Raw genomic sequence first — 26,946 nt, 5'->3', positions numbered from 1 at the left:
CTGAGTATGAGGGAGAGAGTGGGGAAAACAGTGATGTACAGGCTTAGCCTGAGTATGAGGGAGAGAGTGACAAAGGAGCAAAAAGATAGAGCAGTGAGAGAGAGCGCAGTCAGAGTGGTCAGAGAGTGGTCCAAGACAGATATCAGAGAGAGAGAGTAGTCAGGCAGAGAGAGACAAGTCAGAGACAGCTGTCAGCCGGATGGCAAGAAAGTGGTGTGTGAGAGCAGTATAAGGGGTCAGATAAAAACATCAGAGAGGCAGTAGTCAGAGAGAGAGCAATCAGAGACTGCAGTCAGAGGGGCGTGAAGGAGTGGCGAGAGAGAGCAGGCAGAGAGACCAGTCAGAGAGAGAGAGCAGTCAGAGATAGTGGTCAAAAACAGCAGTGAGAGAGAGAGCGTGGGAGAACAGTTAGATAGTGACCAAAGCAGGGGGGAATAATGAACGAGTGGAGAGAGGGCAGCCCCATAGCGGAGTGGGTGAGGGGGGGGCAGCGAGGGAACCCCCCCCCCCCCCCACAGCGTGGTATTGCTCAACACTTAACACTGACACGGCCCCTGCGGAGACCCAGAGACGGCAGCTGAGTCACCCCCACAATGACTCAATTAATGCTTAGACACTATCAGGCCCTGTTTGTGGGAGATAATGGCTGGGGGTTTACATAATGGTTAATAATGATACACAACAGTGTTCACGTTAATGACGATTATGATGATATAATGTGATATTTGCCTCCAGTCCGGGGTGAACGGGGAGAGAATTTCTCTGAAAGATGGCACCGGAATGCAATGAAATATAATGTCCTCTAACCCATGCTACTTAAGAAACACTTGAGGTGAGAAAATACAACCAGAGGAAAGCTTTTGGCTTGAATGTACCGTGCATATATAAATCTTTCTCTGGGGCTCACTTCAAATTCTTTAGGAATTAAAAGCACTAAATCAGCTCCAATGTTCCAATGAACAGCTTACACTAAATGTGAGGACGACTGCAGTCCCTATAAATTGAACAATTAACTTCTTGGCTTTCAACACAGACTGTAGTGTTGTGTGTATATATATATAAAAAAGGTTGCTGGTTCGATTCCCCACTGGGGCACTGCTGCTGTACCCTTGGACAAGGTACTTAACCCACAATCTCCTCAGTAAATATCCAGTTGTATAAATGAATAACATGTAAAAAATGTAATTTATGTAAGTCACTCTGGATAAGAGCATCTGCAGAAATGACAGTAATGTAACATTTTAAGTAAAACTACTATTTTTTAAAAGAACAACCCCCATATCACCCTTTTAAGCAAAATATTAGACTGAACTGCCAGATTAATAAGCCACTAAGTGGACTCCGGTGTTACGGTAGATGGAAAAGGTGATTACATCATGTGTCTGATGACTCAGACGAATTTGCAGTTTTCCATATGACACATAGCTGTTAGGTGGGCGCTTGGCTCTCCGTGAAGGATGAGATCATTTAACAATGAGCCGCAGATCTCAGACCGCCTGCCAAGAATGTCACCTGCGTGGCCCAGGATCCCGGAATACATCGACCAATTACACTGACCCATTGTCAATATATCAGCCAATCACAGTCCTCCAGAATTAACATATCCACCATTGATCCACCATTAATACAGTTTTCCATTTTTCTATTGTCAGAGTGTGAGGATTGCTTTTTGGCGTGACAAATAACATTTTCACAACGTCTGTTTCACAACATGTACAAAACATTGCCCTGATGTTCTAGAAATATTAGCACGTTGGCACAATGTCTCAACAACGTTGTTAGGGCTCTTTGCATCAGTGGGGGTGCAGAGACTAAGGGGAATGCAGCTTCAGAGAGTGTTTAAATATTCAGGCATCAGTAATTTGCTAAAACACCTTCTCCGACGCTGTCTAATAACATCACACACAGTAAATAGTCAGTGCATTTTGATCCAGGCACTGTAGATAGCATTACATTACATTACGTCATTTAGCAGACGCTCTTACCCAGAGCGACTTCCAAACAAGCGCATCACTACGCTAAGAGTAGTTATGGAGAAATATTACAAGAGCTAAGCGCTAAACTACTGCACAGTGCTTTATTTTTATAGAAAATAGGGATAGGTAGGATAGATAGAGAGGAAGGTAGACTACAGATACAGCTTGAAAAGATGAGTTTTCAGCTTTATCTCGAAGGCACCCAGGGAGTCTGTTGTACGAATCAGGTGTACGTAACAGGTGGAAAGCACTGACATAAACACTTGAAGAAAATGTTTCCCTGTTGACATTATGAGCTTTTGTTCCTCCAGTAGGCGACTAAGTACTGCTACAGCAGCAGGGCTGGATCACTGGAGCTCTGCTGCTTGGCAGGGCTTTTGCCATTCATATCAATATGAAATATGATCAATGGCTGAATCACCACGCTGCCATACGCACCATCTGCTTCAGCTAAGGAGCCTTTGTAAATGCGCTGTGTCACAGCAGGGAGCCATTGTGTGATGCAGCCAGGACGTACAGATAAACAATGAACATCGCAATCAATATCCAGAGATGTGATTTAAAAAAAAAAGACTCCTACGAGGTGATACATTCCCACTCGAAAAAGTCTGCAAAGTCATCAAGACTAGAAGTGTCATCAATAGATCTAGTCTCTTGTCTTCATCAAATCAGGTCAGAGGGCACTTTATTGTGATGTCATCCCACCCTCACAGAGATGGAATGGAACAGCACACAATGTGAGTGGCATTAGGAATGACGGCAGGTTATGCTAACGGTCTTTCTCCCCAAAGACTAATTTTCAAAACCCTGAAAACCCTTTTGCGATACTTTTAGTCATCGACTGATAGCGTTCCTGCAAGCCTTGTTGAACAGTAGCCTTTACCACTATAGGGTTAAATGTGTTTCAATGCTCAGATTCCTGTCAATTCATGTAATAAAATGTGCACTATACACACACTCTCTCACACACACACACACACACACACGCACATATGTGAGTATATAGATCTCTGAATCAGTATTAAAAGTAATAGATTGAGCCAGAGCTTTATGAATGGTAATGGACATGGTACATTGTGTACAGAAAGCACAGATCAACACCCCTATCTACAGACACACAATCATAAAAGTCATAAATACAGCTGCCATAGGACACATTTCATCTCTGTTATGAGCCCGTTCTCCTCTCTCCCTGGGACATAATGGTAGCTGCTGACCTGAGATCAGGCAGGACTGTGGGCTGGAATGGGTAGTATGCGCAGCATCTACAAAGCCAGGGAATGATTCCATCACAGCCTTACAAGAGGCTCAGATAGTCTGATCTGTGCTGTTCATCTGCCCCTGTGAGGTGGCATTACATCCTTCTTCTGTTCCTCGCACCCTGGACTCCACTACAGACCCTTCAGTCTGTTCTCATTGGAGACCCAGCACCCACAAGCAATGGGTGTGTGGTCAGTCAGCGACTATGGAGACATGTATTGCCTGAGGAAATTGTTCTGGCCATAAATTATGCATATATACCCCCCACGCACCCACCCCTCTAGACACACACACACACACACACACATACACATATATATATATATATATATATATATATATATATATATTATATATACATACATACACACACACATACACGTGTAAACACACAAATACATGCAGTGCAGACTTAGGGGCTGGTAAACTCGCATGTCTTTTGTGACGCTACCCAAAATAAAAGATCCAAAACAAAATGAGCTTCTTTCACTCGGATGTAAGTCATGAGCAAAGTGAGGGGAGAATTCTAGTTGACTTGGAAGTGCAGCCAAGTCTTGGCAATTCAAGAACAGTGTAATGTCTGCACACTCACTGTGTAGAAGGTGCATATCACCGGCATGTAGTCTTCACATAGAGGCTGATTCTTTACCACCAGTGGCTGTTACAGTCCTGGCTATGCTGGTTGGTTTAACATTTTACTGCATTACATTGAATATTTTATTTCTCATGAGGAGTTGCACTGCTCTCCCTCTGTAATGATGTGCAATCACAACCATTACTATGATTGCACATCAGTGATCAGTGACTAGTGATATCAGAGCTAGTCGGTGGTTAGTGTAATGTGGCATCCACACACATAAAAGCACTTATCCTTGGCAGTGTGATCAGAGATCAGTAAAACCGGCTTTGCCAAATATGTTTTATAATAGCGAATCCAATCATGACTCCAATACAGCCGAGAACAAGCTGCAACTTAAGCATGGCAGAAAGGGTTGGCCCCAGTCCAAGGCGTCTATTTGAAAAGCATTGTACCAGCGCTGTAACTAAATAAAAGCCAACAAGCATTGACTCTTCAGAATTGATGGCTGCAAAGTTTTGACCTTGTGGACACTATAAATGGCTCCGGCTGTCTCATTTGTTCTGGTCGGCCTGCAGCTCCAAACGCCGTGAGAATAGAAATCCATCAGGCGGATGAAAGGCCTTAAAGCCTGGTTTCCATTCTGAGCGAGAGTAGGTGGAGAGCCCTGGGTGCACGGAAGAGCTCGGTTCTTCCGAAACATGATTTCTCAGCGGTTCTAGCTGAATGCATGATGGGTTTGAGAACGTTCCTTTGACAACCAACATGGAAAACAACTGAAACAAGGGAAAGACTGACACAACCCTGTCCATCCATGTTCAATGGACCTCATGGAAACATATTCAGGATAACACTGCATTCTGGGAAAACATCAAACAAGACTATTTTCTGGCAAAAATGTTTGCCTCCTTTTGCCTTTTGATCTAGCGTCCAGGATCCGGTCTAGTCAGGTTGCACATGTTAACTTGTGGTAGGGCTTGAATAGTGTTATGCTCATACTCGCTCATTCATGAGTGTTAGTCTCATCTGACAATGTTGCTCATTTAACCTGAACGGATACTTACGTTCTATTGTGCTAGACATCCCTCTGGATAAGAGTGTCTGATAAATGAATGTAATGTAATGTAATGTAGGCTAATGTGTCTTCTGATGCAATAGATGACAAAGGACTTGGGACAGTGCAAAGGAGTTAGTTTACCGGACTTTCCAGCAACCATTTTGAGAAGGATGTGAGAAGTCAAAGAGAGTTATGTCGTTAAACCATATGTTAGAAGATTGCAAAAATCCCTTGAGGGAGGTCCTCACAGAGCAATTAATCACATAATACCCCAGTAATCAGCAACGCAACATAAGCCAAATTAACTCTGCAACTTTTTATCGTTCTGACCCGCTCCTCCAGATATGGTAATTACACTGCAGGACAAAAACTTCACGGACCACCAAAACTGAATACTGGGGTTATTGTTCCCCCTGAATGCTGGCAAGCAGGGGAGTAATTGAGTAAGGACAGAATTTCCCCAAGCTATATTGCATGAATGAGAAATAAAATTATATTATAATAATACCCCATAAAATTACTTTTTCATTGTGAGGTTATTATAAAATTGTATCTCAGCCCAAATCTCCTTCCTGCTTTCCTACGTTCCTGTTGTGTTTGTCAAGCAGCCAATTTTTTTTTCTTTCTCTGAACGACAAAAAAAAAATATGCTCTGACATTTTCAGAATAACAAAAAAAACGACCTGCCGCTGTTTCCTTCTTCTGACGTTTGGAACGCCTGCATTTACCTTCTGAACACCTGTGGATTCATTTGCATGAGTGCTCAAATCAAACATGGCAACCGTCAGCGAACACACAAATCACACTCTGAGTGTGCTTCCGTCTGTTTTGCCCAAACACACTGTACATAGTCAAGGGTTACAGCAAATCAAAGCACAACAGTTCTGGAGAACAGTGTTTGAATTCATAAATGTATGTGTATTTCCTTTTTTTTTTAACAGTATCTTTCTACATCTGCACTTGTGCGAGGGGTGAAGCCGCTGACTGTAGCTGAAAGGAGATGACAAACTTAGATATGTCTCTCAATGAGCATCAACAGCAGTAGACTAAGCCAGAGCTTTATGAATGCTTTACTGATTTGCTGCCAACGTATCAATCTTGACATATTGCAATATGATCTAACAACACCACTTACGGTTGGTTAATCCCCTATGAATTAACAAACACCATCACATCATTTCAAGACACCTGCCAGCCTCATATGTGCAATATGAACAGGGATTATCACTGTTACACATGGAAGAATGTGTGTATTAAATCTGCAAAAAGCACACTTTTATAGCGAGTTTTACTAACAAACTCTCTGTTTCACATCAAATTTATCTTGCTCACAAAAGCACATTGGATCCTGTCAGACCCAAAATGAGAAATATCTCTGAAATCTGACAGACCGCAAACATTTCATAGGACATTCATGTCCTGTTTACAAACTGGTGTGTAAAAACTCTAAGTCCTTTATTATTAAGGGGATTGATACTTCCATTAACTGTTTCTAAAGAACAAGAACAGGCTCTTAGAAGACAGCATGACCAGCGTTACTTGCAAAAGCAAAGTACTGGCATCACGTTGACGCACCAAGCCATAATGAACCTGTTGTCTCCGTTTTGAGCGGCAGACATAAGCAGCGAGGAGCCGAGGTGTTTGATGTGTAAATTCTGGGCCCTGTCTCCGCAACTTTGATCTGCTCAACAGAGGGCCCTCACAACGTGGATGAAGACTTGATTGAATTCCCCATCGATCTTTTGAAGGAGCGGACCCACTTCGCGCCGCAAGAGGATTTACTTAGCGAAACAACGACGGGAAAACACGCGGATTCGTTCCCCTGTCAGTGTGGTAAACGGGCTGCCGTGGGGGCTTAGTTTTTGTAAATAATCACCCGCCAGACATTGAAATTACAATTTTCTCACCTGGTCTCATTCATTTTCATTCATAAAAAAAAAAAATCATTCCACCCATAAAAAGCTACAGCACAGACAAAATAACTAAGCAAACTGAGAGCTCCAACAAGGGCCGTAATCCATTTTGAACAAGGCGCAGAATACACTACTCTATGCTATATAAAAACATGCACACACACACACACACACACACACACACAACACATTCGATAGTGTGTGCTGCTCTAAAAGTCTCTGCACAGCTCTGAATCCTCTCTGGTGTGTGAAATGCCCGGCTAATATTCCACAGACAGTTTGCATTCCTCAAAAATGGAATGGCTCGTGTTTCATGAATGACAAAAATTCAGTTCATTCATGAAAAGACGGTGACGTCACAGAGGTGCCAGTGTTGCCTGGCAATGAGAGTGACAGCCTTGAGGCCTTGAAAAGGGATCATTGGCCCACGGAGGTCCACTGAGAGTGCACTGAGAGCCCAGGAAGTTCAAGGAGGCGGATCTCAGATACAACCCCCGAATGGGTCCGTTACATTGCAGATATATAGAACAAGCTGAGTGGATCCATTACATTACCGTCAGATACGGCCATATGAACAGTGCCATTACATAACTGTTAGATACAGCCACCTGAATAACATAAAGGAAGGTGTGGTATATTACATTGTTACTTTGAATCAGTAGATGGCGCTGTGACATGGGATGTGAATGTGAAAGAGGAAAAAGAGGTATGCAAAACATGAACAAGTAAAAAACATGCTCTCCAGGAGCCAGCACACTCTGACTTCCTGTTTCCGTTACTTCCTGGTGGGACTAATGGCTTCTGTATTTACACCGATGTTCTGGGGAGCTCCGGTGATAGAACATTTGTTTCCAGAGTACAGAGACACCAACTTCATTGCAAAGAGCACAGAGGCTGCCGCTGTGTCACAGACAGTGTCTGGCAGTGAAATCCATGATGTCGCAATCAATGAGCGCAAATTGGGCGTGGTAGAGTCCGTCACAGCGCAAACCGCAGAGCACCAAGCAAAGTGAGGGGAACAGGGACAGGAACCATGCGAACAACGACTCACAGCTCCATAAAGCTTCCCCAATCTTCGCACCAGCCTACGTTATAATTATGGTAATATTAATAGTCTACAATTAAAGTAATCACTGTAATACCAGGAGGTGAGTCACTGGAAGGTGGCTGGTTTCTCCTACTTAGAATCTGAATATGAATCTGAATCTGTACTGTGTGAATGCTGGGGTGGGGAAGAGGACAGTAACCAGTAGGTTGCAGGTTCAGTTCCCTGGAAGGCCCCAGCTCAAGCAGCTTAATTGACGCTGCTTCAGTAAATACCAAGCTGTGGAAATGAATGACATGTAAAAAATACAATCAACGTAAGTACACCTGGGCAAGGAAGATCTGCAAAGCAAACAAATGATGTATGTAATGTATTAGGTATTACCCATAATTACAGGTGGAAGTGAACATGTTTGTGCTCATTTGAATTATTATTTTATTTGCTAATACAGTGTTAGCACCATACATAGCCCTGGAAAGGGGTAGCAGCTAAAGAGTAGAACAATTAGAACAGTCTCACTGATCACGGCCTGATTGATTAAACAACCTGGGGCCAGGCTGAAGCGATCCTGTTTAGCCCCGATCAAATCCTGCTCAGTTTGCTCCCAGAATAATCGTGTCTGCCGCAGAGGTAACCCAGGTTTTTCCCTGCACCAGGACGTGCCTTGTAAGTTCCACACAAGCAGGAGGGAGGGGGGGGGGGGGAGGGGGTTGAGGGTGCGGGTTTGTATTCAACTCTGGTGCAGAGGCTGACAGATGTCCCTCAGCCGTGACGATTAGGGGCCCGCCACAAACACAGGATGCGGGGACAAACACTAAAATGCACTGACGATCATGCAGAGATCTCCACTACCAAAGCCTCTTGCACACTGTAGAGGGAGGCTCAAATATCCAGTGGGGCATGCAATCAGAACCCGTTGGAACCACACTGCGCTCAGATCTTAGTCAGAAAAAAGCTCAGCGAAGTGCGAATGAGACAGAAACCCTGCGGTGATGTAACTTCTCTGAGCATGTTCCAGAAATAAACCGATAAATTACAATGCTGCGTTGCTTCCCTGATATTCTCACCTATTGTATCTCATTTTGAGGGCTTGAGAATTCTCTCTGGAAGGGCCAAAGCACTTAAATGATGGGCAATAGAGACTTTCCTGATGATGAAAGATCACAAACAATTTGCTAACACAAACCAACGCCTGGAGAACAAGCTGGTTTTCAATATCTGTAAAATATATCTGGAGGTTTAATCCCTGATTTTCGATATAACTTCTGAATTGCACACATCACCAGCACAATATACTGTAGGAACACAGACACGGGAGCGGAAAATAACAGCAGTGGACTAACTCTGCTCTCTAAGGGGCAATTCTGGGTATTTCATTTTTAAAATCTTCCATAACAAAATAAATAAATACACACAGACAAATGATGTGAGGGAGGTTTTCTTATTCCTGCTCAGCATCAACCCTTTTATTCTAAAGATCTACATCTTCACAATGCTAAGGGAGCTCAAACTGTGATCCAGATGCAAAGTCTTATTAGTATAGTATTAGTATTCACCAGCTGCCCCTAATTTCCTCAGAAAAAGTGAATGTGAGTTACTGTCTCTGAAATCGGTGTGCAAGGGTTGCACCATTTGTCTAGCTATATTGATTGCATTCTCAGAGTTGGAGAAGAAATCAGAAGAAATCAGACTCTACAGTCACATAAGGAGGATGGCACAGGAGCTGCAGAGGTGGATTGTGGGATAGCGGTGTCACTGCACAATTTCTAATTACTGAGCTGGGCTGCATTCCATGTTCCCACTTATATGTAACACTGTCTCAACATTGATGTAACATTCTGGCAATGTGACAGCATTTGTAACACAGTACAAAAGACAGAGTGAGGACATTATATTTGCTAGGATGCAACAGAGAGCTGTAGCCTCATTGGTGCCGGGGCGAACAGCTGGGTACATTACATGGGGGTGGAGTTTACCATGGGGTTAGCCATTGATTTCTGAACGCTGCATGTTTGACACGTTCTGACGCAGGCTACAGTGCAGGGAACCATGAAAGGTTTCTGTTCAGCTTCTCTCCTGTTCCAGAGAGCTCTGCTTGTGAGTCAGCTAATTTAGTTTTCACTCACAGGTGCAGCTTAAGCCCCCCCCCCCCCCCCCCCCTTCTTTAAGTGACGTTCACAGCACTGTCTTTTTGTACTTCTTGGAACGGCACCAAGACTGGTACTGATGTCCACCCTCTGCAATGCAGGTTGACTTACTTATTCTACTTGAATCCTGTTCAGCAGGCAAAAGACGGTGGGGACCAGCACACTTTGTGGGAAAGGAATCTGGCATCTCTGCCACTGTACATGGACCCTGGCAACGACCTCCTTTCCAATACAGATGCAGTTGGGAGTACAGTATGAAGCATATGGTGACATCAAAACAGTTAAGCAAAAAGGGAGAGATTTAATGAACTGGATGATGGGATACAGCATTAACTGGGTTCAAACAAGCAGCTCATCTCTCACTGTATTCAAGGATTCTCCTGTACTGTAATGGAGATACTAGACTGTATGAATTTTCCCCTGAGTGGTCTGGAGACGCAGCACAAGAGAAGGAACAGAAACGTGTTGTGCAGTTGCCAGATGTGTGCCTCAAACATCATCAGGATCCTTAAGTCATTTCCAACAATTACACCACCTGGCGTATAGATGTGACGGGAGGGACATCGGGGCATCCCAGACACCACTCTAGAAGACTGCTGCCACAGCTGATCTCAGGTCAGTCGATCCCCATCAGGGCATTGGCATCGACCCCATGGTATACATTAATCCTGACAGCTGTGTACAGCTATCTGTCCAGGAGTTTGAGGAACAAATGTTTTACTTCATGTATTTCTGTGCTTCTGCACGCAAAACTGTTTGAAAATTACTACTGTGCTTGTACAGAAACCGGCAAATGAATCATCATGTGCAAAGTAAGGCCACAATGCTTTCACTTTACAGACTTCCACCTTTGCAGGATGAGACAGCTCATCTTTTCTTCTTCCTTGGTTTTAATCAACAGCCACAATATAGGTGAATCGAAGGAAAGATCAGGAACCATAGCAACCGTTTACTTTAAGGATTCCTCACCTTCCCGACACATTTACAGTCTGCCCTCTTACTCAGTGGTTAGTTCCGAATTCTGAGACAGACGGCGTAAGGCCCCGCGCCATTTGTTGGAAGACAGGGTGCATCTGGCTCTCCATTAGCATGACCAACTCCTTTCACCTCTGAGGCTGAGAGGCAGAGCCAGACATGCACCGACACTGTGACTCCTACAGCAGTTCACTTACAGTCAGACAGACGCAATCAGGGTATTAAATATGAGCAGGCCATGATGAAAGTGCAGTTTGCAGATGCTGTGTGTGTGTGTAAAAAGCCACATTGAGACTGGAGCAGTCTTACGGTTTTATCTTTCTTTCCCTGAAGTGTGTATGACATAAAACAGCTGCCTGAGTCGGAGATTTCGGATACGAAACGAAAGCAAGTAGATCTCATTAATGTCAACGCAACGCAGGGGTGCTAACATAGTCAAAGCATTGTATTACATCACAAAGCGATCTTCACGGGTTCAGGATCACATTCACCTATACCACAATCACATAGTATATGGCTAAATCCAGTTTGTTGAGAGGTTATTTAAACCTCTACAACTAATTGCAGCTGGAGGTTCTAATACGTTTTTATGTATAATTTCCTTAGCAGAAATGCTTATTCAGGGTGACATACATACATTTTCACACATTAGCCATTTACAGAGTTAGATATTCATTTAAGCAGTTTAAGAACCTTGCCCAAGGGTAAGCAAAGAGCTCTCCAGCAAACCTACAGTCTGCCTACAATTACATCACAAAGTCATGATGCATTCAGTAGAGTAAACAGCAGTCCGTTTGCCAAATCCCTCCTCTATTTGTGTAAATGGCACAGAGCTCTTGTTTTGGCTGGCCCCATTTTAAAAGTGCGGAAGATTAGGGTAAGCAAGGGGATTTGCGTGGAGCTAATGGCTGTAAGTTCATCAGAATTCAAAGCCCTTAGGGTGACCCAGAACGGCCACAGATTCACTGCTCAGCATGCTGTCGACCAGGCAGACACCAGGGGAGCACAGCTGGCCACAGCTGCACTGCCTGGCAGATTTAACATTCGGAGTATCAATCCATCTGTCTAGAGGCTTCCTAACGGAAGGGAAAAATTGTGAAAAGCAGCCTGAGATTCCGAACCCTTCCCCCTCCCACCTCTTTGGTGAAAGCTATTTCTGTACAGACTCCCCCTAGTGGGTGATTTGTGATACGACCACAGCTTTACTGCCTCACACATGCAGCGGCTAGATGTTCTTCAGTTTTGACACCATTACATTACTGCCCAAGGGTACAGCGGCAGTGGCCCAATAGGGACTTGAACCAGCGCCCTTCTGGTTACAGGTCTTGCTGTTCTGTTCCTACTGCTTAGCTACATTGCCACCCCGTTGATCCTGGTTGTGGATCAGGACCAGGTCAAAAATGACCCAGCCAAGGTGGCCCTTCTCCTCGAGTGAAAATTTGAAAGGAAACAGACCGGTCATTTTCTAAACGTCCTCGTGGACGGACGGACAAGGCAGACGCACCGCTCCGAGCCAAACTCAACACCCTTGCGCGACTGAAGTCTTAGTTTCAGTTCCAGCTAAACTAAAAGCTAATGAGACAATAGCAAAGCAGACAACCTGAACAGTCAGATCCCACGCTGCTGCCAACGGCAATCACAGTCAGAGCTCTAACAACCACATGCTGTGCCATCGCGTGGCAGATACAATTAGGGAGAAACGGCCAGCGCCGTTAACTGCCCCGGCACCGGAACGGACACGCACCATTAAACGCGTGAACTTTGATGTCTTGCGGACAGGAAAGCGAGAGAATGAATCATCAGAGCTCGTGCTGGCCGGTCCTAATAATTCAAAAGCTGCTGGCGTTACCCTGCTCCCCATTGCTAGCACTGTGAGTGCACCTACAGTACCTGCTAAATGCTTGGACAGACCTACTCATAAAAGGGGCTTTTCTTTATTTTTACTATTTTCCACATTGTATAATAATAATAAAGCCATCAAACTATGAAATAGCACTATTATGCTATTTATGCAGTGACCAAATGCAGTGACCAAAAAAAAGTGTTAAGCTAATTAAAGCTATCTTATATTTTAGATTCTTCAAGGTAGCCAAAAATTTGTTTTTAAATAAATTTTGTTTGGGAAGAAATTCATACATAGGCATCGCTTCACTATTTATATTTGTCAAAGAAACAAATTTCAAGCATTTAGGCATAAGTCTTTAGATCGAAATGTCTTTGAATGCATGTTTCCCATTGACTCAGTCAGATGTGCCTAAACTTTTGACTGGTGCTGTATACCAGATCTGATATAGAGAGACTCCCTTGCATATGGGGAGCGTAGCTGGCAGGGGCGTCGGGCTGCAGGCACACTGCAGTACTCTGGCTTCATTAGGAGTCTCTGCAGTGTTTTTGCACTGATCTCGTGTTGCTTTTCTGACCCACGCCACGCTTCAGGATTCCTGTCACAGCTGGCTGCTCTAATAATCTCTCTGCATCAACAGCAGGGCTCACCGCGTGGCTGTGAGAGTCATGGCGATGCCCTAAGAGTCAGAGCACCATCCCGCGAGTCATCGCACTGCCCTATGAGTTTGTCTTAAGAGTCATGGTACTGCCAAAACAGTCAGGGCAGAATTCTGACAGTAATGCTACTGTGTTAAGAGTACTATCCTAGGAGTCATGGTGCCACCTTATGGGTCATGGTGCTGTGCTAAGAGTCTTGGCACTGCCATGTGAGTCATGGGGCTATCCAAAGAGTCAGGGCAGAATGCTAAGAGTCATGCTTCTGTGCTAAGTGTCCTTTGCTAATAGAACTGTCCTATGAGACACAGCACTGCCAGCTGAGTCATGGTGCTCTCCTGAGAGTCATGGTACTGTTCAAAGAGTCAGGGCAGAACGCTAAGAGTCATGCCACTGTGCTGTCATAACACTGTGCTAAGAGTCAGTGCATCGTGCTAAGAGTCGTGGCATTTGCGCTAAGCGTCAAGGCACTGCCCAGAGAGTCAACACGCTGTGAGGTAGCTTCAGGGGCACTCGGCTACAGAGTGCACAGCCAGAGTGGATCGGCGTTTCTGTCACTCCCCGTCAAGAGGAGCTCATCAAGCACAAGCCTGAGAGACAAAGAGACAGACGCGAACACAAACATACAAACACCGCTGGGAGTTCATCCCTTCGCTTAGCTTTCGTCCCAAGACATCTGCAGGCACAGCGGCTCCGGCAGCCAGCAGACACGGCTGCCCATCATTCAAAAGTAGCCACCGGCACCGGGCTGCAAACGTATCCCACCTCGGGGAGCTCACAGTTAATCTAACCCAATTGGGATGAAATCAGCTGTGCTCGATGCAATAGGCCGAGGAGGACAAATTGAATTTTGGACTTCTTTTTTTTTTTTTTTTTTGCCACCGCTTTGTGTCACCATGTAATTGGATGCTAAAGCTTTGCTGCTGGAGCCATTCAGAGTGTATTAGCATTTTCCCAGAATAAGCAGCTGGATAATCCACTGGGTTGAGTGGTGTGTGCGCTAGCCTCAGTGAGCCGGTGTGCTCGGCTCCACGGCTGACCGGTAATTATGTAATGAATTCAGCCGTATGAAAAAATGAAACAGGACAAATCTCCATGGCTTGACTCGTAGCAAAAATATGAATATCCCATATCTGAAAATGTTGCACAACTTTGATATGAGAGCTATGAGAGCAAGTGCCCCCTCTCTTTAAAAACACCATCACCCCTGCAAATCACTTTGTTCCATTGGAGTGAAACACAATATATTATTCAGTAACTCTTTTCCCTCTGTTTTGTGTGTGATTCATCTTCTCAAAAGTCAAACTACATTGAAGGACCCTGAGGATAATGGTACTTTACCTTGCAGTTATAATTGAACAAGAGTCTCTAACTGGGGCCTGAAATTAAGTTGAAATTAAATCCGTGTGTGCAATGAACCCCATGGGAAGTATTGTCTTGGGCTTACTGACCATGCTCCAGGTCAATGGCCCTCATGAGGCTTGGTAGATCCAACCAAACACTTTCCCTGGGGTTTACCTGGTTATAGCATCACCCTGGGTGCCTTGTAAGATACTGAAATAGGAAAGTGTGTCATGTGTTTTGCTGTTTTCAGTAAGTAGGGCCTCACAGCTGGGGTAAACAGGAGACCATAACTGCACAGTCCACGAGTGACTCAGTACCGGTCATTTGCTCTAGTACAGGGATCTTCAACTATTTTGTCACAGTGGTCAGATTACAGAAAGATCTGCAGGCTAAACATGTTCCACGTGCTATGTATAAAACAATGTGCAAATAAGTATGATATGTATGTGTACAGACAGCACAGGCATATTCAGAAAGTATGCATAACTATTTTATCACACTCAGAATAGAGCACCATCATTTCCTTCTTTTTGATTCTTATGTGTGGTAAGTGATTACATTTGAAGAGACAAACGCTTATTACAAATGCATATTAGAAATTAAAATAATTTTTGAAAAATTCATATTTTCAATTAATGATGGTTAATAAACCGGAGGAATTAAGAATAAACCAACATATTGCCAAGAGAGAAAAAACGCTGTTGCGCTTACTCTCGACTCCAGTGTCACAGATGGTCAGAATAATGTTATCAGGCTGTTCCAAGTAATCACAGTTTTGAGGCATATAAAAACCATTTTTATCAATCAATGACCAAAGGGTTAACAGCAAGCCCAGGGGCACATTGGGTAACTGGAACGTTGGCTGAAACGCTCTACTGAGGTACAAAGTGCCAGCGGCCATAGAAGTGACTCAGAATGTATGTAAAGGACATCTGAAAAGACCATAGACGCTCCATTCAGTTGAATAATTCATCAAGTGGCACAGTATAGGATTTCTTTATCTGTACAGTGTCTTTCACGAGATCCAGAGGGAGGGACTGACAGATCATGCTGTCTGTCATGCTTTTGTCCACCGATAAGCTCTAGACAACATTAGTTTTTTTATAGTCATTATATTATTGTAATGCTGATATCATATTTTCTTTAAGGGTATCATGTATGCAGATATTAAGCAGTGTGACATTTTTTTTTTTCATCAGATCATTAAAATCACAAACGAATGGCCATAATCACACATTGCTGCATCTGCGAAAACTGCCGCATCGGCTACTGTACAAACACTTTGAATGACTTCCCGTAATGAAGTTACGCTCCGATCATTATGCATTTCCTCGGGAAGGCGTTAATAATCAACATCGATATGCTTTGTGATGCTTATTTGCCTTCGCATCGGGCTAGTATAAACCGCAGAGACCTTTCCCTAACCTTCCAGCGGGCGCGCTTCTGTGGGGTAATGATTTCTCATTAATCCAGGCAGCGTGAACTGTGTCTGGGATTCTGATGATTGCATCCGAGCAAATTGATCTCTGACCTTGTTTCCAGACAAAAACCACGCTCAATCTGGTTTCCCGGTGACGCGGCGTGCTAAGTCTCTATACAGCATATGCCGTGGTATTAGCGAGGCATGCATCGAATCAATGGGACGTGGAGAAACCGATAAAAAAGCACAAGAACTAAACCCCTCTATCATATACGTTATGGCCCTGCGATTGCCTGGCTGTACACTGTAGGCGCCTGTAAAGAAAACAAGGCGATTTTATTTTCAAACCCGCTCCTCGTGTCCTTGAATGAATTCCTCAGTCATGCCAAAGAGCACACCTTAGTAGGCCTCCTCGGTTAACAATCAGTGTGATGTTAGACTTGAAGTTCTAAATTGTAGACTTCTCTTTCAACACACACACACGCACGCACGCACACCTCTTTATTTCTGTGTGATCATAAGCAACATTACGTGAAATCCTGCCATGGTTCCTGCGAAAACGCAGTCCAGACCCGTTTAGCTGCAGTGCTTTTGACGAGTGAACGCACTAGCGGCAGAAAAGGGACTTCAAGTAGGAGGGCGTGTGCGTGATGTAATGCAGTTGATGTGATGTCTTCTAGCGTCAGCACAACGCTCCCGTGTGTGCGAGTGAACGATCATCTACCGCTGTGTGCAGACATACAACCGTTGCAAAAGGAAACGTGTCCTTTTACGATTACCCAAGATTTCTCACCGGGTAGACCATACTCATAGCGTGCGACACTAGTCTACTATGAATCATATCTGTGAAGAAACGCCTTGAAATAACTGGACAATGCAATTCAAAGTCACTTCACGTACACAGTGGCCGATGCGGTGTAGTAACCGTTTCAGAACCACGGGATGGTGAACAGCTCCGTTCTCGTGTCAACCGCACGTCAGGCCGATGCTCGTTTGACAGGATTTGAATCAGGTTATTACATAATGTCAGACAGACTGCATTTAACCATATGAATATGGGCAAAAGAGAAGCAACTTCAGTGATCATAAGGGCTAGGTAATGTTATAATGATATCACTAGCCACTTTCCCGAGTAACAGCAGTTGCCTAAGTAATAGCTCTGGGTTTCGTTTCAATCTACAGCAAACAAATGTGAAAGCTACAGTACACTGACTCAGACATGAAATTACGCAAAGTCACTATGGCAACAAGGGATGCAATATGGTTCTAACTTGTGGTGCAGTTTGTAAAATACGCAGCCAGCTACCTATGACAGCGTTTTAATTTCGGAGTCATACTCGGGTTTAAATGTCACTGCATTTTAATCCAGCACAATTACAAGAACTGTTATCGCAGCACTGCACTTACAAACAGTGATCCGTGCAGTACAGGTCTCTAACACCTTGCTGAAGCTGCTAGATCATTCTACGGTGGCTCCAGATTCAGCTGTCAACCGTAATTCAAATGTCACCGTGAATGCGTAATGGAATTAGAATTTGTAGCCTCTGTCGGAAAATTAAACTTCACACGCTGAGGATTCCGTGTCCTGTATCACAGCCATAACAGTGATTAATATTGCCCCTTCGCTCAATAACCCGCTGCTCGAAAACCCGCCCATTTTGCAAGCTTTATTAGAATACAGTAGATTAAAACATGAATTCGAACCCGTCTAAACACCATACAAAATCTTAGTCAATTTCAAATTCACTCTGAAATTTAAATCCGTCCCTCCTTCTGGATCACTCGCAGGCACACACACACACACGCACACACGCACACACACACACTTCACTGTACGAATAGCTAGATAGCTCAGCCACTGCTCTGATCAGCCATTCTTAAAATTCCTTCAATGTATGAAACCACAAAAATTCTTAATTTATTAACTTTGCCACTTCGTTTAAAGAATAAAACTGAGGGTAGCCTCTTACCCGGCTAATGGGACATACATCGCACACTGTAGAGGATGCTCCATAATTTGGAGAAGCACACGTGCGCTCCTACCTGTCTGCAGGTTGAAAGAGATCCTGGCCTCGGCGAGGTAAGGGGTATCGCTCTTGGACCGGACTCTCCTGATGGGCCGGCGGTCTATTTCGTCCTCCGAAGAGGCCGCCATTAATTTGAGCGAGGTCCAGTGCCGACAGGCCGGCACAGAGAGACGCAGAGCCACGACCGCTCTCTGAAAAACACCGGAGCGTGCTGGAGAAATAAAACAGAGAACGCGAAAGCGGAGATGATGGAGACAGCACGGCGCGTAGCTAAACCCCTTCGCCCCCCCCCTTTACAATGACAGGCTCAAAGCGTAGCAAAGAAAATTAGGCAAACCCGCCCCCTCTGCTGGTGTGAACCAAGCACACGCGACAATTACGACCGCTGGATATGGTACATCATGTCACATTATTTTAAGTGACAATTTCTTTTTAATTAATGGAACTTTGGTTGTTAAAATGATTTCTAGATGCAATCTAGCATTAGCTTCATTGTTACTTTGCGAGAATATAATGTCAAGGTTTGTTTAAATGGAGAAAAATAGGCAAGTGAATTCAGAAAGAATTTAAAGCTAGCTACATTTCTAAATTATAATATCAAAGACAGCAAACATGTTAGTGTAACTTGTGGTTTTTGGTACACCACTCCCCTACGGACCTATGATCAAGTGTCAGTAAGAGGCCATAGGAAATTTTTAAGCCAGTGTAAACAAATTTAAAACAAATATCTCTTACGATATGATTGATTTTATCATATACTTAATTTGAGGTACACGTCAATACAAACTCTGCAAAATATGACAGCATTATATAGGGCCGTGGGTTAATTGGGAAATCAACTGATTAACTGGATGCCATAGAGGCTACGTTAATCCATGTATCATTGCAGGTGTAACGTTCTTAACGCATACGTTTGCAAAACGATACAGAAACAATATCACGATAGCATACATATTTAACTTATATTACTGTATTTTATCGTTTGAGTCATCAAAGGAACAATGCACAGAACAAGAAGCAGATCAAAGCTGCAAGTCTGTCTTTTGCTCATCTCTTTCACCTTTCGCTCCTCGTCACTAGCATTGTTGGCAGCTGATTCAGCATTGCGTCTACGAAAGAGCGCTCCAAAATGCTTGCCGGTCTGCGCTTAACAGAAAAACGAGTTTTCTTTGGGATTGTCGCCACCTTGTGGTCAAGTAGCCTGCTACACTGGTGACTGGTTACATTGTGGACGCGAACCCGTCCATGAAATACAAACGTGGAGTTTCGCAAGAGGCTGTCTGCACACTGAATATGATTATTTTGTTCAGTATAGTATTAACTATGAGCAAAACAATTTATGAGCAAATAAGGGCAAGCAGTCACCCACACCCAGAGCTCAAACATTTTAAATGCCGCGTGGGAAAACTTTTTGAAGAGCTTTTCGGCGATAACTGAATATTTTATGTACACCAAACCTTATCAGTTAAATGGTCCCAAACATGGAACGTTTGGAATTAAATGCAACATTCAAATTATACACATTACATTATATTAATCGTGTTGTGACACATTCCACGGGAGTAGCAATTTTATAAAATCATGGCAGTCAGGATCACAGCATTTGTCGTCCTAGAGTCATCATCAATGCACTGGAATTTATATGAGTCGTTCAAGGAAAGGGCGAACGCGCTGGTTTTCTCACGTAGTCTATGGCGCTACTTGCCATTACTTTGCCGAGTCGGCTCCTGGCGACCTTTTCCAAGACGTTTTTTCCTTTCTTTTTTTTGCGTTGCGCTATATCCTTTACGACACTTTTAGATGTTTTACGGCATCGAGTAACACGGTAATGAGTACCATCTCGAGGTGAGTTAAATGCGCGTGCTGCGTGTGTGTGAATGTCGAATAAAATGTTAAATTATCAACGATCGGCATTAGTATACATTTTTCAGGGATTGGGTGATTGTTCAATTTAACACAAACTGTAAGCAGGCGTGCAGTCTTAAGCAGCAAATGTGCAACAATTGGGCTAGTTAGCTCGCTAGCAAGCTGTGTCGTTCAGTCGCTATTGTGATCAACACTGCTGTTGTCAGCGAAGTCTGCAAGCCTCGCTTTGCTTAGTAGAGATAACAACCGCAAAGAATACGCTCTGCAGTAGTTCACGTTCGTTCTGCATGCACACGTTAACGTCGCTTTGACGCTAGATTCTTGTTGGTTTCCTTGTTAGCAGGTTTTCCAAACTGCTGCAGCTGAAGTCGTCTGCTTGCCAGCCATAATTATATGACAAGGTAGCTTGTCAAACCAGTTTGCGGATGTTTTATTTCCAAAGACTGAGCTGACCGAGTTGACCGAGACTTAGTTAAATGTGCGAAATCTACTATCATCCCTTTAACCTAAATTGTTATGTAATACAACCTAGTTCTGCACGCCTTATTTGCATTTACGGTTGAATGCTTTTAGCTTGCACAATGCTACATCACTTGTGTACTTGTGGGTGTTGTGGATGGGCGGTACCCGCACGTTTTCCGGCCAAGTTAATATGAAAATAAGTTACTTCATGATGTCAAACTGTAAACAAATCCCTCATCAAGGCGTGAAATCGTCAGCATAACGTGCCGTTGTGACAGTGGGCAGCGTCCGTGTCTGAGTGCGTATTTATCTCTGGTAATTCCACAGTTCGTTTTGAAAGTCATTTGGCAAGCTGAGCGAGAGATTAGGAAAGACGTGCGGAAGTCTGAGTTCCCCTTCGCATGCTGTACTGTTTGTTGTGTGTGTGTGTGTGTGTGTGTAGATGCATTGGAGTGAGTCAGTCAGTCACACATACTCCATGCATGAGGAAAACTTGTAATTGCATACTGGTGGAGAACAGTTGAAGGAACACTTTGCTGATTAGTTTTTTTTCCCTTCCTTTGCAGAGCTCTGAACCAGCCACAATGATTCTTCGACAGTTTACAGCAAGGATGGCTCCTCAAGCGTGTGTTGGGGTTAGAAACTCCCCTGTTATGCAGAGGTTAATGGTGGAGGTGGCTCGTCACAGTTCAGGTAAATGGGCGATGTTTGGTATGAATGTGCGCTATTTCGTAACAGCCACCTGGCTTGATGTCAGCTATGGCTTCATGAAATTTCTTGTGCAGTTAATGTCCTCTGTGAGCTTCTAAGGTTTTGCGTGTGCCTGCAGACATGGCAAAATTTCGGGAGGTGTTCTCCAAAGCGAAGCACATAGCCATAATCACAGGCTCCGGGGTCAGCGCAGAGAGTGGAGTCCCTTCGTTCAGGGGGGCGAAAAGCTACTGGAGGAAGTGGCAAGTACAGGTAATAAACACGCATGTAGATAAGCCCCGCTTGCATGTACCAAGCCCTTGTTCAAACTGTTCGGCATGTCTTTCATGGCAAGGTCAGTTATGTGACACATGCTTAGAAGGCATGTTAGAGGAAACCATCAGTTCATGGGGCTTGTTTTGGTTTTTGCAGTGGGGTCAAAGGCTGCGGTTTATCTCGGCCTAGGGTAGTGGGTTTGTGTTTTCTGTGATTTCTGTCATGTTTTGTCAGCAGATTTATGTCCACGACAACAGCGAGCAGACGAAAGCTTGCATAATCACAACCGGAGATCGCAAATAGGAAAGTCAAAGCAAATGTCAGATTATGTAAGGAGCAGTGTAACGATTATTGACCCTCCACCCCCAATCATATTCTGACCTCTCTTACAGTCTTGGAGCTAATCATGCTTGTTTGCAATGTGTTGTCAGCCCTTGTTAGATAAGTGGGCGGCAGTGTAGCACAGTGGTCAAGGAGCAGGACTTGTAAGTGAAAGGTTGCCAGTTCAATTCCACACTCCACTACACGCTCACCCCCATGTCCTTCGACACCCCCAGGACCTGGCCACGCCCGAGGCCTTCTCCCGGTGTCCGTCGCGGGTCTGGGAGTTCTACCACCACCGGCGGGATCTGATGCTGGCCAAGAAGCCGAACGCGGCGCACCTGGCCATCGCCGAGTGCGAGGCGCGCCTGACCCGGCAGGGCCGCTCTGTCGTGGTCATCACCCAGAACATCGACGAGCTGCACCAGCGGGCCGGCTCCAAACACGTGCTGGAGGTCCATGGTACGAGCTGTGCTGGGTTCTGCCTCTGGTATACTGCAGTGATGCCATCGGTCTAACTGTAATTTTTGTTACCATTGTTGGTATCAATGTTGTCGGTACCATTGTTGCTTTTGGTGCTGTTAGGTGCATTGTTTGTGTTAGTGTTGTTGCTAGTGTTACTGCGGTCATTGCTACTGTTGTTGCCGTGTTTCTCTTTGGTAAAAACGCGGGTATTGCAGTTATTGCTGCTGTTATTGTTGTTTTGTTACTAGTAGGCAGCTTGCACTCAGTGTTGTAACTGTTGTTGTTACTGATTTTTCCATTCATGAGTTCTCCATGTAGAATGGTTAAAAAGTTAAAGCCAGGTCCCCTGAGTGGCACAGTCAGTAGGGCGCTCATCTTGAATGCGGAATGAGTCCTAGTGCTTTAAGTCTGGCCAGCGATGACTCAGAGCCTACAATGATGGAAATGGTAGCTTTGTTCTGCCTTGATAGGGGTGGATGGGTTTGGCCAGGGTTTACACATCTCTCTGTCAATTCTGCAATTCACCAGGCGGGTGACGTCAGCTCAGTTGCCCATATGGTGTCAGTAGAGTAGTTCCTACCCTCCAGTGAGCGCTCATATCACTGTGGCGCGTTGTGTGACTTGCGTTAAGAAAAGTGGCTGTTGGGATTCCAAAACGCAGGGTTGCAGAAAGGGGAGAGGCAGTAAGAGAAGTTTGAGTCATTTTTAATTGAGGCCTGTCCTGTCAAAGTTCCTGCGGACTACACTCTGGACAGAATTATCCCACAGAGAGAAGTATGATATATGCAAAAGCACAGTTCGACCTGCATGAAGGCAGCCTTTATCAGTTTGATATGAAGGCATGTTATTCCCTTTCCCTGGGGGTCTGTTTGTGTTAGACAGACCCTGGAGTTTGGCCTGAAATTTGTGAATGTTTATCTGGATTTGCACACACCCGGATCTGTAGCTCAGGGTTAAGTCCATGTAAAGATCCGCAGCTGACATCATTACAGTGGGCTTCTCATATTGCCGTTGTGGTTGCTTCTGGCTGGTGCTGTTGTCATTGCTAACATTTGGTTTTACTGATCCCCAGATCATCTGGATGGACCATCCCATACTCTGTACTCGCCATGTCAGCCTATCCACACGCTATAAAAATCAGTGAACGTGGAAAGAATCCACTCAGCGTGGTGCCTAGAACAGGACCGTTATCATCCGTCTTAGGGATGGCGGCATCAGTGGGCTGTAACAGAAACACTGCTGTGTTCACCGTTTTCGCTACACAGCCTGCTGCGTTACCCTGGTTTTCTGTCCTCTCCTCTGTGACTGCAGGAAACATCTTCAAAACCCGGTGCATTAGCTGTGGGGACGTGAAAGTGAACCACCACAACCCGATATGTGTGGCGTTAGAGGGAAAAGGGTAGGGAGCCTGCCTCAAAGAGATCCATTATACCTGACTGCGTCTTCAACATAGTGAATATGTGTGCATCAAATCCTTGTGCTATTTCCGTATAATCAGTCAGTTTTGCCTAAAATACATAATATTAATAAAATAAACGATTTCAGTATGAGTTATGGTGATATTTAATGCTTTCGATATTTTTAACCTGTGTGTTTGGCAGCTCCCCTGAACCAGATGCAATCGATGCCAATATACCAGTGGAGAACCTCCCCAGGTGAGTGTCCTGTTGCCTTTTTTTTTGGTTTTTGTTTTCCTCAGATTTTTGCAAAAATAGCTCTTGGTAAAACCAGAATATGCAAGCTTGGCTCTCAGATATTATGCTGCCCTTGTGCTCTTGAGTGAGACTAAAGCTTTAATACTTTCACACATATATTTAGATAAATACATAAATATAGATACAGATCTTTAAAAAAATGGCTGTACCAAATCACCCTAGATAAGGGTCTATGTCTGTGTTCATACCTTGTTCATATCTCTTAAAATATGTGCTATGTATATCGTGCTATGCCAGCCTTGCAACTTACTCTGGATATGTCATATGAATGAATAATAAAAAACACAAATAAATTTTAAAAATGTAAAATGTAACTTTTAGCAGGTTGTTTAGAAAAGACGTTTAAAGACCTCAAAGTGTGAAAGCTCCCTTTTGAGTCCATAACTACATGAACGAGGTCAGCAAGATGACATTTAGCATATTTGTTGACCCTCTAAAAGTGTTCTATGCAACTTATCCATATTGTAGGTAAAATTATTACTTACGTGCTCCAGTGCACACATTTTTGACGTGTGAACTACTCTAATTTGTAACATGCATGTTTTCCAGTTCCCTTATGATTCCATATGTACAAGAGGTTTAAAATGCCTGGCGATGAGGCTTCTCAGTATTTTGGGTCATACACTGACCGCCCACAAGGTGGCAGCAGAGCAGCATGACTCATTACAGCAGTGGGACTTTCGAGTTCTATATCTACTGTAGCCAACCAGGGTAGGAGCCTTGCTGAACTGTACACTCGCAGTGTCCTGTGTGAGGTGTGAACCTGCAGCCTTTTGGCTCTGAGTTAAGCTCGTTGGCCTCAGCGCTGCTCGCGGCTGCTCCACAGGTGCGAGGACAGCGAGTGTAACGGGCTCCTCAGGCCCAGTGTGGTGTGGTTCGGGGAGACGCTGGACTCCGACGTCCTGACGAAAGTGGAGAAGGAGCTCGACATGTGTGACCTGTGCCTGGTGGTGAGTGGGCCTCGAGCTCGTTAACAGGACGGAGAACACAGGATGCACTAAAAAGAAGGAATAACACCCTTCCTCACATGCCTTGTAAACTTTCCTCTAAGACACACCCCCTTATAATGCTGTACCCACCTCCTTTCCCCTCTCACGTGTATTCAACCATTGCGTTATGGGTTTCCAGGGACAGTGAAACATAAGCAGAATGACCTGCTCTCTCCCTAAGCTGTGCTCTGGCCTCTGCAGGTTGGCAACTCCTCCATAGTCTACCCGGCGGCCATGTTCGGCCCGCAGGTGGCGTCCAGAGGCGTCCCAGTGGCCGAGTTCAACATGACGACCACGCCCGCCACCAGCCGCTTCACGTGAGTACAGGACGTCGCAGAGAGAGAAAAGGCCTTGTTCAGTCTGGCCTGGCCCTTTTCATACAACTGCGTTTCTGTTAACGTATTAGTGCTTCACAGGAGTACAGCACGTTGCAGAGAGAGAAAGGGTCTTATCTGGATTGGTCTGACCCATTTCGTAGACCCGAGGTGTTTGTATTAATATTCCAGTGCTAAACTTGGTCAAATCTGTGAATGGGGATGTGAGACCTAGGCAACAACCTGAGTATCCAGGGAGTTATGATTTAAATTCCGAACTGAATTCAGAAGCTTGCCATCTCTGATTTGGACTGGGACTTTGGGAGAAGGTCTAGAGTATAACCCCGGTCACACGGAACGCTGCACCGTCATTCACTCGCAAACAAAGGCAGCGATTGGCTGGTTCATCTGAGGTTTCCCCCATTTCAGGTTCCACTTCCAGGGCCCCTGCGGGACCACCCTGCCACCCGCCCTGGCGCCCCACGAGACCGAGGTGATCTGAGGGGCGTGAGAGGACCAAATGCAGCGCCACCCCCCCCAACCAGTCAACCAAAGCGCATCTCCACATCCATGCAGAAACCGCCATCTCTGACACCGTGCTGTTTATGAAGCAGTTTTACTGCACTGTGTGTGGGTGGGGTGGGGGGGGGGTGTTGATGCAGTGGGGAGATGCCACCGCGAAAAGTCCAACTTAACTGGTTTCTTAATGTCACATTCATTCCAGGCTGGGTGTGCTTTCAGCAGGTCATTACCAGCAGTGACTTTGGACGGTGGTGGTTTTAAGCGTAGAGTAATGGCGGTCATTAGCGGCACTGCGCTTAAAGATACAACATGATCGATCTGTCTTTGCCGTGGAGCAGCGGTGTCAGACTCAAGTCCTGCAGGGCCAGGCTACAGTTTGTTTTTTGCTCTGACCAGTCCCCCCAGACCCACTTGGTCTGGATGGCGCTCTTTGTACGTTCACGGCTGTACAAGCACACTGCGGTGAAATTTATCTTGTGCTTGCTGCAAGATTCTAACCTTCAGCTGTGATGTATCACTTGCAGAAATATGAAGAAGGTCAATCGGAGTTAATGATCAGGGTTGGAGGGGGGAAAAAAAATCCAGCACACGCACACTAGCTCTCTGGATATTGAGTTTGACACCCTTGCTGTAGGCATTAATTATGTTGTTTGATGGTGGAAGTTATAGTTTCTAACATTTATTGGGTGGGATGGCGTACTTTGTTAACAGATCTAGACTGCCATTTTATGTATATCTTATCTCATAATTATGTTGTAGTGGAGAGGGTTGATTTTGTCAGCAGAATGTATTTTTGATACAGTGTTCTAGGAATTGTTTCAGGAATTCAAGTGTGACTGAATGAATCTGATCTGAAAAATCAGTATTGATTGAAATAGCGTGTCAGCGCGTGCAATGCGTTGTGGTTCAGGGAGCAAACATGCGTGGTGTGGGTTGCATGAGGGACATTTCGCCAAAGGGGCCTTACAGGGGTATTCCTCAGCATTATATCTGGAATGTATAGCAATAAATATGACTCCTGGTTTACAGAATGTGCTTCCTGTCTGGCCTAGACTAAGTGAACCAACATAGATGCACTCACAGTAC

At 44.7% G+C, this 26,946-nt stretch overlaps 2 protein-coding genes across 2 annotated transcripts in view; one reads left to right on the top strand and one right to left on the bottom strand.

The window, feature by feature from the left end:
• Positions 1-18,434, bottom strand: part of LOC118771380 (phosphatase and actin regulator 1-like) — a 69,081-nt gene extending 50,647 nt beyond the window's left edge. Inside the window, exon 1 of the mRNA XM_036519361.1 lies at positions 18,257-18,434. Coding sequence (XP_036375254.1) covers positions 18,257-18,368 — 112 coding nt within the window. The 5' untranslated portion in view covers positions 18,369-18,434. The remainder of the gene's footprint in view (positions 1-18,256) is intronic.
• Positions 18,435-20,008: 1,574 nt separating this feature from the next.
• LOC118771381 (NAD-dependent protein deacylase sirtuin-5, mitochondrial-like) lies at positions 20,009-25,929 on the top strand. Its single transcript, XM_036519362.1, has 9 exons — positions 20,009-20,085; positions 21,135-21,261; positions 21,398-21,531; positions 22,092-22,317; positions 23,632-23,719; positions 23,922-23,975; positions 24,862-24,985; positions 25,226-25,341; positions 25,768-25,929. The coding sequence occupies exons 2-9, from the start codon at positions 21,153-21,155 to the stop codon at positions 25,838-25,840; spliced, it is 924 nt and encodes a 307-aa protein (XP_036375255.1). The 5' UTR covers positions 20,009-20,085; positions 21,135-21,152; the 3' UTR covers positions 25,841-25,929.
• The last annotated feature ends 1,017 nt before the right edge of the window (positions 25,930-26,946 follow it).

Source organism: Megalops cyprinoides, chromosome 24 (genome assembly GCF_013368585.1).
Source record: "Megalops cyprinoides isolate fMegCyp1 chromosome 24, fMegCyp1.pri, whole genome shotgun sequence".
Taxonomy (NCBI): domain Eukaryota; kingdom Metazoa; phylum Chordata; class Actinopteri; order Elopiformes; family Megalopidae; genus Megalops; species Megalops cyprinoides.
The sequence above is the reverse complement of the archived record's forward strand: the minus strand, read 5'-3'. Positions and strand labels throughout refer to the sequence as shown.

What these genes read in the sequence shown, in the direction of transcription:
- LOC118771381 (XM_036519362.1), top strand. Translation starts at nt 21,153, where the DNA reads ATGATTCTTCGACAGTTTACAGCAAGGATGGCTCCTCAAGCGTGTGTT. An exon ending in GGAGGAAGTGGCAAGTACAG is followed by an intron (nt 21,532 to 22,091) that starts GTAATAAACACG and finishes CGACACCCCCAG; the next exon opens with GACCTGGCCACGCCCGAGGC. An exon ending in TGTGTGACCTGTGCCTGGTG is followed by an intron (nt 24,986 to 25,225) that starts GTGAGTGGGCCT and finishes TGGCCTCTGCAG; the next exon opens with GTTGGCAACTCCTCCATAGT.